Raw genomic sequence first — 16,343 nt, forward strand, 5'->3', positions numbered from 1 at the left:
ACCTGGGGATGTTTGGCTTTCAGGTGAAATTTTAGAATGAAGCAAGAATCCAATTTAACCTTTTAGGGTGAACTAAATGTGACGTTCTACTCGAAACCTCTGAATGCACATGTCCAACTGTTTACATCCTGACATCATCAGACCAAAGGTGCTTCCACACCAGCCCCGTATCATCTGCCTTAGTCAAACTCCAGTTTGGCTAAGGCAGGCTGGAGTTTGCAATGTGACATCATCCCCAAACACACATCTTTGGTGTGTTTGGGAGGTATGAATGTGGACCAATAAAGTGCACTCTAGTCCGCTTATTAACCTTGGTCTGGGTTTGGTAGAAGTGAACTCTGGCACGGTTTCAATACATTCTCATCTGTCCCATCAGACGAAKCTGATGGGACAGAAACACATTTTATCAACTTACCGGAGGGAGGACGAGAGGGAACAATAGTGGGAACAGGAGGACGAGGGGGAACAGTAGGGGGAACAGGCTTCTCCTCCTCCTTACAAATGGCATCAACCACCTTCGTCTTGAAGTTTGGCAGGTTGTTTATGTCACCAACACCAATCATTTTTCGTGGGTCACCAGTGATCTTAAGGAGCTGGGTTCGATAAACATCTCCAATTGCTACAGCAAATATATCAATGCCAAGTGCTCTGAGTTCATTGGCTGGATTTTCCACTTCATCGTAAGAATTACCATCCGAAAGCAGCACTAGAGTCTGGGGCACTTTCCCCTGGATGCGGCTGCCTCGCAACGGGCTGAAGTACTGCTTCATTGACCTCAGGGCTCTGCCGAGGTAGGTTTCTCCTCCTGAATATCTTATCATCTTTATGTGATCAACTATGTCCTTTTCAGAGTAGTAATCATTGAGGTAAAACTCATGTCGGAAATCTGCACTGAACTGCGCGAGTCCAATGTGGGTAAGTTTATCACTGATTTCCAACCTCATCACAATTTCTGCTGTGAAGTTTTTCACAGTATTGTGATTCGCGGAGGTGATGCTGCCAGAGCGATCAATCAGAAAGACCAGGTCCATCAGTTCACAAGCTGCCAAAGAAAAAACACATTCACAGGAAGAAAAGCTGAGCAGGAGATAATCACAACACAATGCTTTGAGATTCACGTACAAATGTATCTTCTGACCAGAAAAACCTGGGGATGTTTGGCTTTCAGGTGAAATTTTAGAATGAAGCAAGAATCCAATTTAACCTTTTAGGGTGAACTAAATGTGACTTTCTTCTCTAAACCTCTGAATGCACATGTCCAACTGTTTACTTCCTGACATTATGAGACCAAAGGTGCATCCACTCCAGCCCCATATCATCTGCCTTAGTCATCCCCCAGTTTGACTGGAGTTTGCAATGTGACATCGTCCCCAAACCTTTGGTGTGTTTGGGAGGTGTGAATGTGGACCAAAAAAGTGAACTCTGTTCCGCCTATAAACCTTTGTCTGGGTTTGGTAGAAGTAAACTCTGGCATGGCACATTTGTGAACACAATGGGGACCGAAGTCCGCTCCAAAAGCAGTAAGTGGACTTGAGAGGCTCAGACCATTCAGGACTGTTTTCATTCGCATGGTCTGCAAGCTAGATGACCTGCAGGGAAAGCAGACCAGACCACCAGGAGCAAGGAGCATCTACACTGGACCAGAGGCCAGTGGGCTTCAGTGCTATATGCTAAAAGATTTGAATGATATTGAGCAGAAATGATGGCTACCAATGATATGTGGGGTTTGGCGTCACCAGACAAGCCCTCAGTGGTGGTGTTACAGGGAAGACCGGTGTGTCTTGTCAATCCAGAACTGCCCTACATTTTGTGACATGCTACCCGAATAACCTCATTTTTCCGCAATTGAGCCCCTTCATGAAGAACACAGGCCTGATTTTATGTCCATGGACCACAAGGACTCTTTTTGTGGGAGCCATAATTCAAAAGCACACTATTTTTTGGAAGCCGGTCAGACCTGGCAGGCCCAAACGTGTAGTGAGGGTCTGCTGGGAGCGTCTGGCCTAGTCCCCTGTGAGACGGAGCTTYAACTCTCATCTCCGGCAGAACTTCGAACACGTTCCGGGGGAGGTKGGGGACATTGAGTCTGAGTGGACCATGTTCCGTGCCTCCATTGCCAAGGTGGCTTATCGGAGCTGCGGCCGCAAGGTCGTTGGTGCCTGTCGCGGTGGCAACTCTCGAACCCGTTGGTGGACACCTTCGGTGAGGGATGCTGTCAAGCTGAAGAAGGAGTCCTACCGGGCTCTTTTGGCCTGTGGGACTCCAGAAGCAGCTGATGGGTACCGGCGGGCGAAGCGGCATGCGGCTTAGGTGGTCGCTGAGGCAAAAACTCGGGCGTGGGAGGAGTTTGGAGAGGCCATGGAGACAGATTTCCGTACGGCTTCGAGGCGATTCTGGTCCACCATCCGGCGTCTCAGGAGGGGGAAGCAGTGCAGCACCAACACTGTTTATAGTGGGGATGGTGTGCTGCTGACCTCAACTCGGGACGTTGTGGGCCGGTGGGCGGAATACTTCGAAGACCTCCTCAATCCCACCAACATGCCTTCTGTTGAGGAAGCTGAGCCTGGGAACTCTGGGTTGGGCTCTCCAATCTCTGGGGACGCGGTCACTGAGGTGGTTAAAAAAGCTCCTCGGTGGCAGGGCCCCGGGGGTGGATGAGATCCGCCCGGAGTTCCTTAAGGCTCTGGATGTTGTAAGGTTGTGTTGGCTCATGCGACTCTGCAATATCGCATGGACATCGGGGGCAATTTGAGTACAAGCATTGCAAGTTTTGAGAAGAAAGACATGAAGTCCTGCTTTCAAATTGAAAATGTGTGCTCTCGAATTATGGCAGAAAAATTTCCCCATATCTCTTTGCTTCAGCACACCTGACTCAAATATTAGCTCATTAGCAAAGCTCTGTAGAACCTGACTGCATGCTAGGGAGATAGTTTCACCATTTATTTCAAGTGTGAAGACACTTGTGTAAGGACACATGTAAAAGTGTACTCAAGGGTCCCTTGAGGAATGTGGTTTGAGGGCACTGCTGTAGAGGCTTGTAACGCTGGATCCCAAAACCTTAATGACCCAAGGCCCGTCTTTAAAGAAGAGAGGGACGCAACGCCTCAGTTGACGATAAGATGACTTGTGGACAGCAGGATACGCCATTGTCAAACTGGAATTGATGCTCAACGTCACATTAGACATTCACATGACCATCACTGCTGTAGGCTTTTTTTACAGTGTTTGAGATGAAAGTGAAATATCTAAAACCTTTTCTTAGTATGTATACACGTAGACAGTTAAGTTGTATATCAACGCTACACATTCATTCTCCATACTTACGATGTTTGGTGATACTGCAGATGACTCCAGAAATTTGTTGGTACAGAGTCTCCAGCTGGTCAAATTTATCCACATAGAAGACATTGGATTGATTATTTCCCGCCATGATCAGCAGCTCATTCTTGTTTGCGTTCTCTACACCTATACTGAAGACAGTAATGTTATTGGCTCGCAGCGCATTAGAATTTTCTCTTAGGTTATCAGGGTTTGTGGCTGCCCCATCTGTGATCACCATGAGAATCTGAGGAACTCGGAAACTTCTCCTTCCACCGTGTTCCTCGTTAAAGAACTGCAGTGAATATTCCAAAGCTTCGCTGGTGTGTGTGTTATCTTTTGGCGGCACCAGAGCTTTTATAGCATTACGAATGTCTCCTTTGGAGCTGTAGTTATTCAGAGTAAACTTGATTTTAGGTTCGTTGGAGAAAAGAATGGCTCCAAAACGGGTAGAGTCCCTGCTGACTATGCTCCGGTTCACTACAGACTCCATAAACACTTGCATGCTTCTGAAGCGGTTTTCTATGCTTCCTGAGCCATCCACCAGGAATATTATATCAGCCTTTTCAATCTTCTTACAATCTGTGAGTGGAAAAAGTAAAGACAACATCAGCTTGTATGACTGCTGTGAAACCCAAGCTTTCAACCTGATGGGGCTGATGACAGCAAGTCGTTCCTGGAAACATTTCATGCATCGAACAACAATGATCCAAACAGTTTGATTGAAGAAGGGTCCTCACTATCTTTTATTCTATCTTTTATTCTATCTTTTGTTCTTTATCTAAGATATAAAATTATAAACAATGGAAAAAATTAAATACTTAAGCAGATAGTCATTGTCCAATCTCACCTCTGTGTGGATCGCAGAACTTCAAGGCCAGCATGCCGTCCAGTTCACTTATTAGATCAACATTTACTTCGTTGATGACTTTGTCTGAAGAGCTACTGATTTCGTACAGCTGACTGTAGTTACTGTTCACCACTCCAATTGAAAATATTAACACTCCTTTTTGCCTCAGAGCCTTTGCTGGACCTTTGAATTCATCAGTTGCCTTGTTGAAGGTGATCAGCACCAGGTTCTGCCTCAGTGTAGGACGTCCTCCTTCCGCCTCACTGAAGAACTGGGAAACTTCGGTGAGGGCCCTTCCTGTTTCAACCCCACCATTTTGCTGCTTCATGTTATCGATGGCTTCCAGTATTTCATCCTTGCTGAAGTACTGGTTCAGACGAAACTCTACTTTTGTCCTAGTGCTGAATTGCATGACACCCACACGCATGTCATTCAAGCCCACAATAGACTTGGTAACGACAGATTTCATAAATTCTTTCATTTTCCTAAAGTCTTCTGCAGAGATTCTCTCTGAGCTCTCAGTTAAGAAGATGACGTCGCTGGGAGCGTCCTCACAAACTGGAGACAGAACACAAGAACATCAGTTATTATGATCCGGTCCAAATGTAACTGCAGAGCCCAGCTAAACGGTTCTCTGCTTTCCTCAACAGGAAACTCTATCAAGTTATCACATTCTCTGAAAGATTACCCAGAAGTGCTCTTTGGCATATACTCCCACACAAGATACCATTATATTTAGCCTATTATGGTAAACATTAACAAAGGCAAAAGATTTTGAAGTCTAATTAATTAAATGTAACAACGGGGCGTGTAATCCAGAAGTGGAACTCCTCCTACAAAGTGCTGCTGGAATAAGTCTTAGTTTTGTTAAATAACAAGGTCTGACTTTACAGAGAAAACTGACCTGTAGAGTCATGGCAGTCATTGTTCTCCTGAGTCATTTTCAGTTTACAGGAAAATATAAACACAAATCAGATTCTCTTATTTTTTATGGCAAAGGAGGCAATTTCTAAAAAGTATGGATGCCTGTGCATTAGAACATATTAAAATCTGTGAGGATTAGCATTGATATTTGCTCATCATTGTCCAACATTTTTGGAGGATTTAAAACATTTAAAAGACAGAAATGGAAAAGGTAAAACAAAATGTTTGTTTAGGTCATTTTTGAGACTTTATATTCCATAACAGCTTGTGATGGAGATAAGCTGCTGAAGTTATGTATTCTAACATGTTGATAAAAACAATGTACCATATGTAGTGCATTTAGTATTAGTGAAATGTCTTTGCTGGTTTTGATATGGATCCACTACTCTGGATCCATATCAATTTGCCTAGCGCCCCAAGCGCTCCACTGATGTCGCCATAGCAACAGCACTCCACCTCCGCCTGGCTCATCACAGTTGCTGTTCATTGACTGCGTTCAACACTGTCATCCCCCAACATCTGGTGAACGAGCTGAGTTCAATAGGCATCAGCACTTCACTATGCAACTGGCTGCTGGACTTTCTAACAAGCAGACTGCAGACAGTCAGAGTTGGAAACAACTCCTCAGGGACCAGCATCATGAACACCGGGGTGCCGCAGGGACGTGTGCTATCTCCCCTGCTGTTCASGCTGATGACCGACGACTGCAGTGCCAGATTTGAAACGAATCACATCATCAAATTCGCAGATGACACGACAGTGGTGGGCCTCATCAGAGACAGCGATGATTCAGCATACAGAGAGGAGGTACATCAACTCATCAACTGGTGTGAGGGAAACAACCTGCTACTCAATGTCAACAAAACAAATAACTGTGGACTTCAGGAAAGAAAAACCAACTCACATCCCACCATCATCAATGGCAGTGCTGTGGAGTCTGTGAAAAGCACAACGTTCCTGGGAGTGCACATCACAGATAGCCTCACATGGACTACAAACACCACCTCCCTGGTCAAAAAGGCTCAGACACGACTCCACTTCCTGTGGAGGCTGAGAAGAGCCAACCTCCCCACATCTGCTCTCACCACCTTCTACAGGGAGCCACTGAGAGCATCCGGACCAGTAGCCTCTCTGTCTGGCACGGCAGCTGTCTATCTCCAGACAAGAAGGCACTCCAGAGGGTGGAGAGGACGCAGAAAAGATTATCAGATCACGTCTMCCAGCCATTCAGGACCTTTACACATAAAGAGAGACCAGCACACAAGCTGTTCTCCCTGCTACCATCAGGGAMGCTGCCGCAGCTTATGGTGTCGCACAAGCAGACTGGGAAACAGCTTCTTTCCACGAGCCATCAGACTCTCAACACATTGAAGTAAACGAACATTTCAAGGACACTGGAGAATATTTCATAAACATTCCCTTCACACACCACTTGCACTTTACTCTTTGCACCTTACATACAGCATCTACATTACCTCACATTACTTGTATGTCCACTGGTTGCACTTCTGCTGCTGTGTGTGTGCGTGTGCATGTGTGTGTGGGTGTTTGTATTTATTGTCCATCTATATATTCCTCTTATTGCCTTATTGTCTTCATATTGCACAGTGTATTGCAATGTGTGTGTGGGGGCAGAGGGATGGGGGGTTACTGTCAATGTCTTATTTATATGTTTATATGTTTAGTTTAACTGCACATTGGAGTCTGATGAAATGCAAGCTCAAACTTCTGTGTTTACCCTGTTACATAGATCTTTGACAATAAAGTTCACTTGACTCACCTGCTGGTCCACAGATTGGTCTTAGAATATCGTTTTTGATCCACTTGAGGAAATGGTAATCTCTGACTTTAAAGGTCCTGTCTGGATCACCAGAGATCTCCTGCAGTTGAGCTTTGTTTGACCTCTTTACGCCAACAGCAAAGACCATGACGCCTTGCGCCCTTATTTTCTCTGCTGGACCTCTGATGCTGTCTTCGGAGTCTCCTGCAGTGATGACTATCAGATACGTCGAACCCTGACTGTAGGGTACCATCTTGAAATAACTTTCCATGAATGTGAGGGCTCTTCCTGTGTTGGTCCGACCCCCTTCATGATTAACGTTATTCAGAGCTTTGCTCACGTCTAAGAGTGACATCCGGTCAAACGCAACCCGAGCTGAGTTGGAGTATTTCACAAGCCCGATGCGAATATGATCGAGTCTGTCACGAAATTCTCCAAGAAAGTTAGTGATGAACTTCTTTGTGTCAGACAGGTCAGAGGAATCGATRTTGTCTGAATCATCAATGAGGAAGATGATGTCTGCTTCATCCTTCTGATAGCATGCTGGAAACAGAAACGCTGCAGGTTAGTGTGATGCTACTCAACAACAAACGTGACACACTAGTTTGTCTTGTGTTTGTGGTAAGCAGTGATGTTTTTCTGCCGTTCAATCAGTGGACTGAGTTGTGTGACGCCACTAGATCGACCCTAACTCGATCTACTGACAGAACCTGACTAGAGGCATTTCTTTGGAGAAACTTAGTGTCCCATTTGCTGAAAAGCTGAAGAGAGACATACAAATCTGCAAAACAATGCCTTCAACTGAAGAAAATGTAAAATTTGGATGGAGGGAATCCTGATCTGATACAAGTCATAAAACTGTGGAGTCAACTGCAGAGTTCGATGCCAAGGCGTGTCAAACAGGGACTTGGAGAACCTCTGGAAGTCAGAGTGTGAAAAAATGAACCAAAGAAAACTAAGTGATGAAATTACATCAAAAGGTGCTTCAACAAAGTATTAATTTWAAGTGAACACAATTCAATGAGGCTTTAGTAAGGTACATGCCACATTAAAGGTAGAAAATATCAAATTATTTATCATGGTCTAACTTTTTACATTGCAGACATTTTAACAGGCGTCTACAGACTTTTCTGTAACCTTGACTGTAAATAGTGTGAAACGTTTCCCACCTTCCTTGATGTCGGCGCTGTTTTTAAAGGAGTTGACGGAGCCCTGAATGATGGCACTGCAGATACTCTTCTGCATGACTTTCCTCAGGGGTTTCAGTTGCATGAAATTGTCCACAGCAAAAACGTGCCTGTTGGTGGGATAAGACGCCATGTCGTACAGGTCTGGTGTCTTCTCATTTACTCCTATTGCAAAAACTCTGACTGGAAACCAATGTAGCTCTGCCACCGCTTCCTTCATGCTGTCCTGGGATTTACTGTCTGTGACCACGATAGCTACCTTCTGCACATCCTCCCTGCTGCCCCTCCCTTTGAAGACTGACTCCAGGGCAAACCGCAGAGCAGCTCCAGTGTTGGAGCCACCGCCGCGGTAACGGAGCAACTTGATGAACTGCTGAGCTTCTGTTCGGTCCTGGAAGCTGTCGAGATAAGCGTGGGCCTTGGGAGCCTCGTTGTAGGTAACAATTCCCACTCTGACTCCCGTCTGATTGACGTTCAGGCTGCCGATAAGCGACTGCACAAAGCTCTGGATGAGCTGGAAGTTGTTGTTCCCGATGCCTCCTGACTCATCGATGATGAAGACGACGTCTGCAGTGTTGACTCTCTGACAGTCTGTGGAAACCATGCAGGATGTTTATGAGATTGTCGTCTTAAGATTCACAAAGTTTTAATCAACAGTTTGTTAAATTACCACTAACAGATCAACTAACATGACATGGACATTGATTCATTGTAAATCCTGTAATTTACTCACATTACACCACAGAGATGTACATGTCAGTGAGACAAGCACTGGATAGTCCAAAGGTAATTTTACGTATATGATGGTTGTGTGTCATTAGTGGAGGTGTCACAAAATGCGTAATTACACTAAAATTGGCAGTAAATCCTCTTCGGCTCCACACTGGTGTAGAGAATGAGTATATTGCTTTAAGCCCGTACACATGTGGCCAGTTGATGTTAGCTAGCAAGATTAGCTTTCTTGTTTCTATGATTATAATGTAGAGACAAGTCATGGTTCATGTATAATGAGCCATGTCTTAAAAACTGAGTTTGCTTACAGCCCTAGTTATGAGTCTCTGCTGTTGGAAATGTTGGTGATCTGATTCAGTTTGCTATTTCTGTACACCTCAGATACTTTGTTACAGGCCGAAAGCTCCTACCTTCAATGGCTGTTTCCACTTCTTGGCTGGTGAAGATATCCTTCAGCTGAGTGATCCTCAGATTGCCAAAGGCAATGTCCGCAAAGCTTAGCAAGCTTTGCACTGACGCACCCGAACTCATGCCTACAACAGACACCCCTTGGGATCTGACAGCTTGACCGGCCGAATATAAGAGTCCCTTCGGCTTTTCTCCAACAACAACAACCAAAAACTGTTCAGCTCCTTCGTTTGCACGGCCGCCATTTTCAGGGAGGAAAAAGTTATCACCTGCGTACCTCAGAGCACGTTCCAGGTTCGGTGCTTGGCCAGTTTGTGGCAGCTGTTGAATGCTTCTCAGTGCTCTTGTGTACTGCGGTTTAGTTTTATGAGCGTTTAGATAGAACTCAGTCTGTACATCCTGGCGATACTGAGCCAAGCCGACATGGTACCTTGACTGTCCAGCGTCTATCTGGTCGATAAATCTGATCAGCTCATTCCTGAAAAAGGTGAACTGTCGTGGACTTAAGGCGCTGTCCACCAGGAGAAAGATGTCTGCAAATTTATGGGCCAAAGCTGGAAGAAGACAGAAAGAAAATCAACTGAAAMCCAAATCCAGAAAATTCAGTTCAAATCCAAAAATATTTCTTTAATATAAGTGAAATTAAATAGTTATATAGTGAGAAAMGTTCATTGCAAAAAATCATGTTGGTGCAACCACAGTTCTATTAGGGTCCCAGCAACTGGGCTCAGAGGATGACTGATCCGTTTTCATTAGGAAAACAGATTTAAAAGATTTTGTGGTTTTTTTGGGGAGGAGCAACTTCTTTGTGATCATCTGTGTGTCTGGACACAGAAATAGTTAATAAGCAGACTTTTGCAGAACTTTCTGACCTTCCAGTGAGGTAATTCAGCCTTTCCTCTTCAGGCAGCTCGAGGCAGGGATGCCTCTAAACGTTGCAGGACGGTGGCGTTCGGGGACTGCAGCCAGAGGTTTCAACAGCTTCCAGTCTGTGTGACCCGAGCCTGGCCACCGCCTTCCTCTGCAAGCCTGCGCTCTCTCCACTGCTCCAAAGTCCCACTGACTTAGACTTCTCTGGTAGACTTTCTACCGGGTCAGTCAGCGAACAGAAGGAGAAGTTGTGAACGAGGACGTTGGTTTTTGTGTTTTAGAATTGCAGTCAGCCTGCAGTTGGAGCAGCGAAGGAAGTTTAGGAAGCCGTTCAGTTGGTCACAGCCGCCTCGATCGGATCGCGTTACAGTGGAGGACGGTTGTTTACATCACAGGCGATTTCTGATCGATCTGCCACATTACATTACGTCGCAGAGAAATGTTGGTGATTAGGTCCAATTTAAAAGCTCAGCAGAGTCCACTCCTCCTCCAGGAAACAGCCAAGAGTCCAGACCCTCTGGATGAAGGGTCTGGACTTGAGGGGCTGCTTCATCTGTGACGCTTTGCTTTTATGTCTGTTCCTTTAAGCAGCAGTCCAAACCTTTTGACATGACGGCCAAAGCACTTGGGGGCCACAAAATATTTTATTTTCAACTAATTTTGTCCCCTTTTAATTTTATCTGCTCAATGACAAACTAAACATGTAAGATTTTATTGTTCATTTCATTTCTTGAAGCAAACAAAGTACTCAAATGTTTGAAGTATAATTTTTGCTGTAACTTTTATTAGGGTCTGACAGATCGAGGAAAGTGACTGTCTGCATCAACCGCCTGAGCTTGCAGGTCAGATTTGCTCCAGTGTAGATGTAGTTTGGGGAGAAGAACTGAAATCAACCGAACCCTCAGATGGACGACACCTTACCTATTTTCTGGATCTGCAGGGAGGAGCACACGGTTTCCAGCAGAGTGTTTCTTAGACTCTGCAGAGTCTGGAAGCTGTTGGTGGTCAGGATGTAGTCTTCTGGTGGGTAGTTGGCGATGATCTTCAGCTGATTAGAATTGACCTGAGACACTCCAATGACAAACACAAAGACGTTGAGGTCCCGGAGACGCTTGGCGGGTATGGACACAGAATCGTCGGAGTTTCCATCAGTCAAGAGCACAGCGATCTGAGGAACATGCTGCCTGGCTCTGCTCCCTGCCTCAGCCGTAAAGTATTCCTCCCGGATGAAGTCCAAGGCCTTGCCCGTGTTTGTGCCACCGCGAAGGAAAGCAATTTGCTCCACTGCGTCCAACACGGCTGTCCTGTCCATGTGGTCTTTCAGCAGGAACTCCTTCTTGGGACTGTTTGCGTACAGCGCCAAGCCGACCTGTACTTTATCAGGGCCAATGTCGAGGTTCTGGATGACATTTCTGAGAAAGGCGCGGATTATCCTAATGTTTTCCTCGCCGATGCTACCGGAGCTGTCGATTAGGAAGACGATGTCCCCCAATGTGGCGTTTTGACACTCTAGAAGGAAAGATCAATGTGATGAAAAACGGTTGATTTAAAGGAACAAAGCTCAACTCTAGAGTTGTATGTCTGTAATCAGCTTGGATCTTAGAAGCTGAAATATCACATTCAACGTCACCACGACTGGGAGGAGAAACTCCTCAGACATTTTTACATGAGCAGCAGCTTCACAGAAAACAGAAAACTCTGACAGTGAGGAAAACCTTCACCAGCCAGCAGCGCTGCAGCCGCAGGCGTTTCAGAGCAGCGCCGGAGGAGAGGCGATCAGGTCAAAGGTCATCTTCCTCACCGGAAAGTTGAAGTTCTGGCTGAGCAGAGACGGCCCAGAACCCGGCGGCGGCGGTGATGATGATGACGATGAGGACCGCGGCCCCCCTCATGTTGGATGCTTGGTGGTTTCACTTCCTGCAGAAAACAGAGTTAGTGAGGATCTGGACCGAAGAACGGCTGGGATCAACCGTTTCTATCAGAAACCAGAAAAATAACTTATAAATAACAGACCTGAGACCTTCTGCATGACGACCTTTAGACAACCTGGCTTTCGGTTTCCATTGTCTTCAATCCTTATTTCTTAGTTTTTAAGCATCTATATCAGGGGTGCCCAAAGACAGTCCTCAAGGCCCGGCATCCTGCACGTTCTAGTTCTCTCCCTGGTGGTAGTAACAACCTTTTCAGCTTGTCAATGTTCCTCTTAGGCCTCTAATGAGCCATTACTTGATCCAGGTGCGTTAAACCAGGGAGACCAAAACATGCAGGATGCCGGGCCTCGAGGACGGACTTTGGGCACCACTGATCTATATGAATCATGGAGGTTGTGGTATTTTGATTCTGATTTTAGTGTTGCCGTTTCCGCTTTGCCTCAGCAGGATGTTTCTGTCTTACAGGGAGCCTCGATGTTTCTGTTCAGGAGATTTTCACCGAATAGTTTCTGGACACTCTGCCTCCTGCAGACTGGTTCTGACGGGTCGGACAGCGCTGGCGTAGTGCAAAACCAGAATGTAGCTCCATTCCTCCTCCTAGGTGATTTTCCAGTCAGCTGATTAGTTTTTCAATCTGTCCAGGTTCTGATTCCTGAAAGCTTTCCTGACTTTTCCTGACAAAGTTTTTTATTCATGATGAAGAACTCCAGACTCCATCCTGCAGAAGGATGAAGCTCTGAAACTCAGCGTTCATTCTCACCAGCCCTGATCAGTCCGCTTTAATCCAACTCCAGTCCGGTCCGGTTCGGTTCGACCTCTGACCTCTGGTCCTCCAAACCTCGGTATGGGTTCAGTTTGAATGTGAACACCAAGCAGACCAGAAGCAGCTCCAAAAGCAGGAAGTGGTCTACAGTACAGGGCATTCTGGGTAAATACAACCAAAGCTAAAGTGCTAGCATAGCGCTAGCAGCAGAAATGGCTCGTCTGCAGATGATGAAGTTCTGGTTCCAGTAGAACCGGGTCGAAAACACCAATATACTGAGGGACACCAGCTCACCTGGCCAGGTGTTTGCTGCCTCCTGAACTGAGACGACGGCATCGTGTTGTTAATCATCTCTAATTTAGATCTTAAAGTTTTTATGAAACTGTTACCAAGTCAGGGTGAATCAAACAGACAGGAAACAAAGTTCAGTGAAAACATAACATCTTTTCAAAATAAGCGCGATGAAGCAAACCATATCCATCATCAGAAAGAGAACTTCCTGAATGTGAGTTTAATCCTGATTCATGGTAAAAGTATCATGTAAAATCAGCACTAAGAGGAATATTTAAGCTAAACATCCATTGTCTGCCTTTGCCTCTCCATGCTGGGCTGGTCCATGTCTGCTGCAGCCAGAGGCTGGGACGCAGGGCCGGCCCAAAGCAGCCGCGCAGGGCCGGGCCTAAGCAGCCGCGCAGGGGCCGGGCCTAAGCAGCCGCGCAGGGGCCGGCCCTAAGCAGCCTCGCAGGGGCCGGCCCTAAGCAGCCGCGCAGGGGACACTGGGGGGAACTGATTCTTATTTTTTTAGTAATGACTTCTTTCTGATTTTATTAACAAAACACACAACTTCATTATAAGGTTTTGATTTTCTTACAATATATATTTGATAATGTATATAGAAATCATTCTGTATATGGACAAAGGAATATTTATAGATTGCTGTTTGGAGCCCCCTGGTGGCCGCGGCAGGTCTCGCTTCCCCTCACATGAGCTGCATTCAAAGCTCCGGTGGAAGAAAAGTTAGCAAAGCAATGTCACAAAATGGACTTATCCTCCAGGGAGAGAGAGAGGGAGGAGGAAGTCTTCAAGATAAAGGTTTGTTTTCTCTTGATGATGTTTATCAGAAAGATTAGAGCGGAGCTGTTAGCTGGGCAGCGATATGACCGGTCCAGTTCAACGGCCAAACGTTTAAGATGGCATCTTTGTGTGAAACTGATTTTAAGTGAGTAGATTCTACGAAGCTGAAGTTGGTTTCCATTTCCAGCTTCCAATCACTAAAGGGCGATTCCACCTAATTTTTCACTACCTTCCGCATCTTTAATCGACTCAAGTTTAAAAACTACAACCTAGATTATTCTGCTCTTCAAGCTGGATATTTAAAACAATATTTGTGATTTGTGAAACCTTTATGTAATTTGTGAAAACTCACAAATTACATAAAAAAATGGTTAAAAAATGATTTTAACCATTTTTTTCATCTCTTTCATACTAGAAGTGCTCTAATTAAAAAACTACGACACCTAGAATCTTCAAACCTTTAACTGGATTATTCTGCTCTAATAGAAGAATATTTGAAACCATGTCTGGGATTTGTGAAACTTCAATAAAGGTTGATTTCAGACGTTTTTTGGATCTTGGTCACATGAGAGCTGCTCCAGCTCTGAAACTACAACATCAGGGGTCCAAAGTGGGTCCCTGAGGCCCTCATCCTGCATGTTGTAGTCTCTCCCTGGTTTAACACACCTGCATCAGACGAGGCTCATTAGAGGCCTAAGAGGAACATTGACGAGCTGAGGAGGTTGTTACTGCCACCAGGGAGAGAATAAAACCAGCAGGACCCACTTTGGACCCACTTTGGACCCACTTTGGACCCACTTTGGACCCACTTTGGACCCACCTGACCGAGACTCTTCCAACCTGGACTAGATTCTTCTGCTCCAATAGCAGAATGTTTTATTCCATGTGTGGAATTTGTGAAACGTCACTATTTACTCTTGTTCTATGCAGTTTTTTTCAAATTAAATTCCAATTCAAAACCATTTTATTAATCCCAATGAGTGATTAAATGTTGGTGTAACTCATTAATTCTTCAGAGTTACTGTAGATGGTGATTTCTGTTGGAAGGAAAGATCTTCTGCACCGATCTGTTAAGTGAAGTTTCACAAATCACAAACATGGTTTCAAATATTCCTCTATTAGAGCAGAATAATCCAGTCCAGGTTTGAAGAGTCTAGTTGTTGTAGTTTTTAAACTTGAGTCGATTAAAGATGCGAAAGGTAGYRAAAATTAGGTGGAATCGCCCTTTAGCWGTTGGAAGCTGGAATKAGAAACCAGCTTCGTGTAGATCCTCCTGGTCGGCTCGAAATGTTTCTGAGGATTTTTTGGCTTCATAACGTTTGATGATAATAATTTAAACTTCTCAATGTTTGAGGTTGTAACATGTTTTTCCATCCGGCTGCAGCAACACGGCGGCTCTGAGCTGCAGATGGCGACATGCTGTTTGCTGCTGATACTTTAAAACTAACATTTTTACATCAACTTCTTTTAAAATGGTCTGAAGGCTCAGAACCAGCCTGGTACCGGTACCGGTCCACATTGTCAGGTGAGAAAGACTCACCTGGTGTAAATTAAATATTTAGCTCTTGTAATTACACCTGAGACAGTAATTTAATCAAAGAGTGTCGTGAACGTGTGTGTGTGTGTGTATTCCACCTGCAGGTTTCTGGCCGATCTGTGAAAAGCCTGACCTGCTGGTTCTGATCGGCAGGTTTTTTTAAATGTAAGAAAGTTGCTGAGTTGGTAACAGAGGGGAAATATTGTTACCTGAAAACTTTCAGACCTGACCTGGTGGGTCGGTCAAACCTCTCAGGGCAGCAGCTGACCTTTAACCCTCAGCATAAGATTAGTGGGTGAGATCGGCTTCGCATGGAAGCATCAGCCGATCTCCGATCCCCCAAAGTTCAGGAAATCAGCGCCGATAAAAGTATCCGGTGTGATGCAGGCATTCAGGATGTGATGTAAGCGACGCTGAGAGACGCAATAAGCGCAAAGCAGGGGAAGGATCTGACCATCGGACTGCAGTCAGGCCACGTTATCAGAAATAAAACACCCAAAACCAAATACAGGAAACGTTTCACTGAGACCAGCAGAGAGGAAGAACGACGAGAGAGCTGAGCAGGAGGAACCGGAAAATATCATCAGCTGGGAGGAGAAGCGCTGATCTGACTGGGGATAGAATGAAACCTGTGAATGAATCAGTCAGACGGAAGCAACTTTCTCCCTCAACAACAAACTCATCCTGCAGGTCAAAGGTCAGACAGAAGCTACTCACAGTTGTGCTGCTGCATCAGGACCAGCTGCGTTCCTCCACCGGCTGGCTGCTTCACTGCAACTGAGTCAGAGGAGGAGGAGGAGGATGAAGGAGGTGCAGGGCCCCGCCTCTGGACTCCAGGGGCGGGTGCCAGGCTCCGGGGCGGGGACCAGAGTCCAGGCGTGGGGCCCAGAGTACAGGCGGGGGTCCAGGCTCCGGGACGGGGGCCAGAGTCCAGGCGGGGGGCCAGGCTCCGGGATGGGGGCCCAGAGT

The 16,343-nt window shown here is 45.7% G+C and overlaps 1 protein-coding gene and 1 long non-coding RNA gene across 4 annotated transcripts in view; one reads left to right on the top strand and one right to left on the bottom strand.

Annotated features, from left to right (window-relative positions):
- Positions 1-16,196, bottom strand: part of LOC103477507 (collagen alpha-6(VI) chain-like) — a 38,055-nt gene extending 21,859 nt beyond the window's left edge. The window contains exons 1-9 of one of the 3 annotated variants that reach the window (XM_017309377.1): positions 16,092-16,195; positions 11,871-11,986; positions 10,991-11,578; positions 9,202-9,753; positions 8,042-8,650; positions 6,873-7,415; positions 4,169-4,726; positions 3,325-3,900; positions 611-1,042 (exon numbers count right to left, since the gene is read on the bottom strand). In XM_017309377.1, coding sequence (XP_017164866.1) covers positions 611-1,042; positions 3,325-3,900; positions 4,169-4,726; positions 6,873-7,415; positions 8,042-8,650; positions 9,202-9,753; positions 10,991-11,578; positions 11,871-11,961 — 3,949 coding nt within the window. In that variant the 5' untranslated portion in view covers positions 11,962-11,986; positions 16,092-16,195. Of the gene's footprint in view, positions 1-415; positions 1,043-3,324; positions 3,901-4,168; positions 4,727-6,872; positions 7,416-8,041; positions 8,651-9,201; positions 9,754-10,990; positions 11,579-11,870; positions 11,987-16,091 lie in introns of all 3 variants that reach the window. The other 2 variants (XM_017309376.1, XM_017309378.1) reach the window with 2 other exon arrangements.
- Positions 1-16,343, top strand: part of LOC108167013 (uncharacterized) — a 24,947-nt gene that overhangs the window by 4,193 nt on the left and 4,411 nt on the right. The window contains exon 2 of the long non-coding RNA XR_001777406.1: positions 7,341-7,436. This is a non-coding gene — a long non-coding RNA (uncharacterized LOC108167013). The remainder of the gene's footprint in view (positions 1-7,340; positions 7,437-16,343) is intronic.

This window comes from Poecilia reticulata, linkage group LG16 (assembly GCF_000633615.1).
Source record: "Poecilia reticulata strain Guanapo linkage group LG16, Guppy_female_1.0+MT, whole genome shotgun sequence".
Taxonomy (NCBI): Eukaryota; Metazoa; Chordata; class Actinopteri; order Cyprinodontiformes; family Poeciliidae; genus Poecilia; species Poecilia reticulata.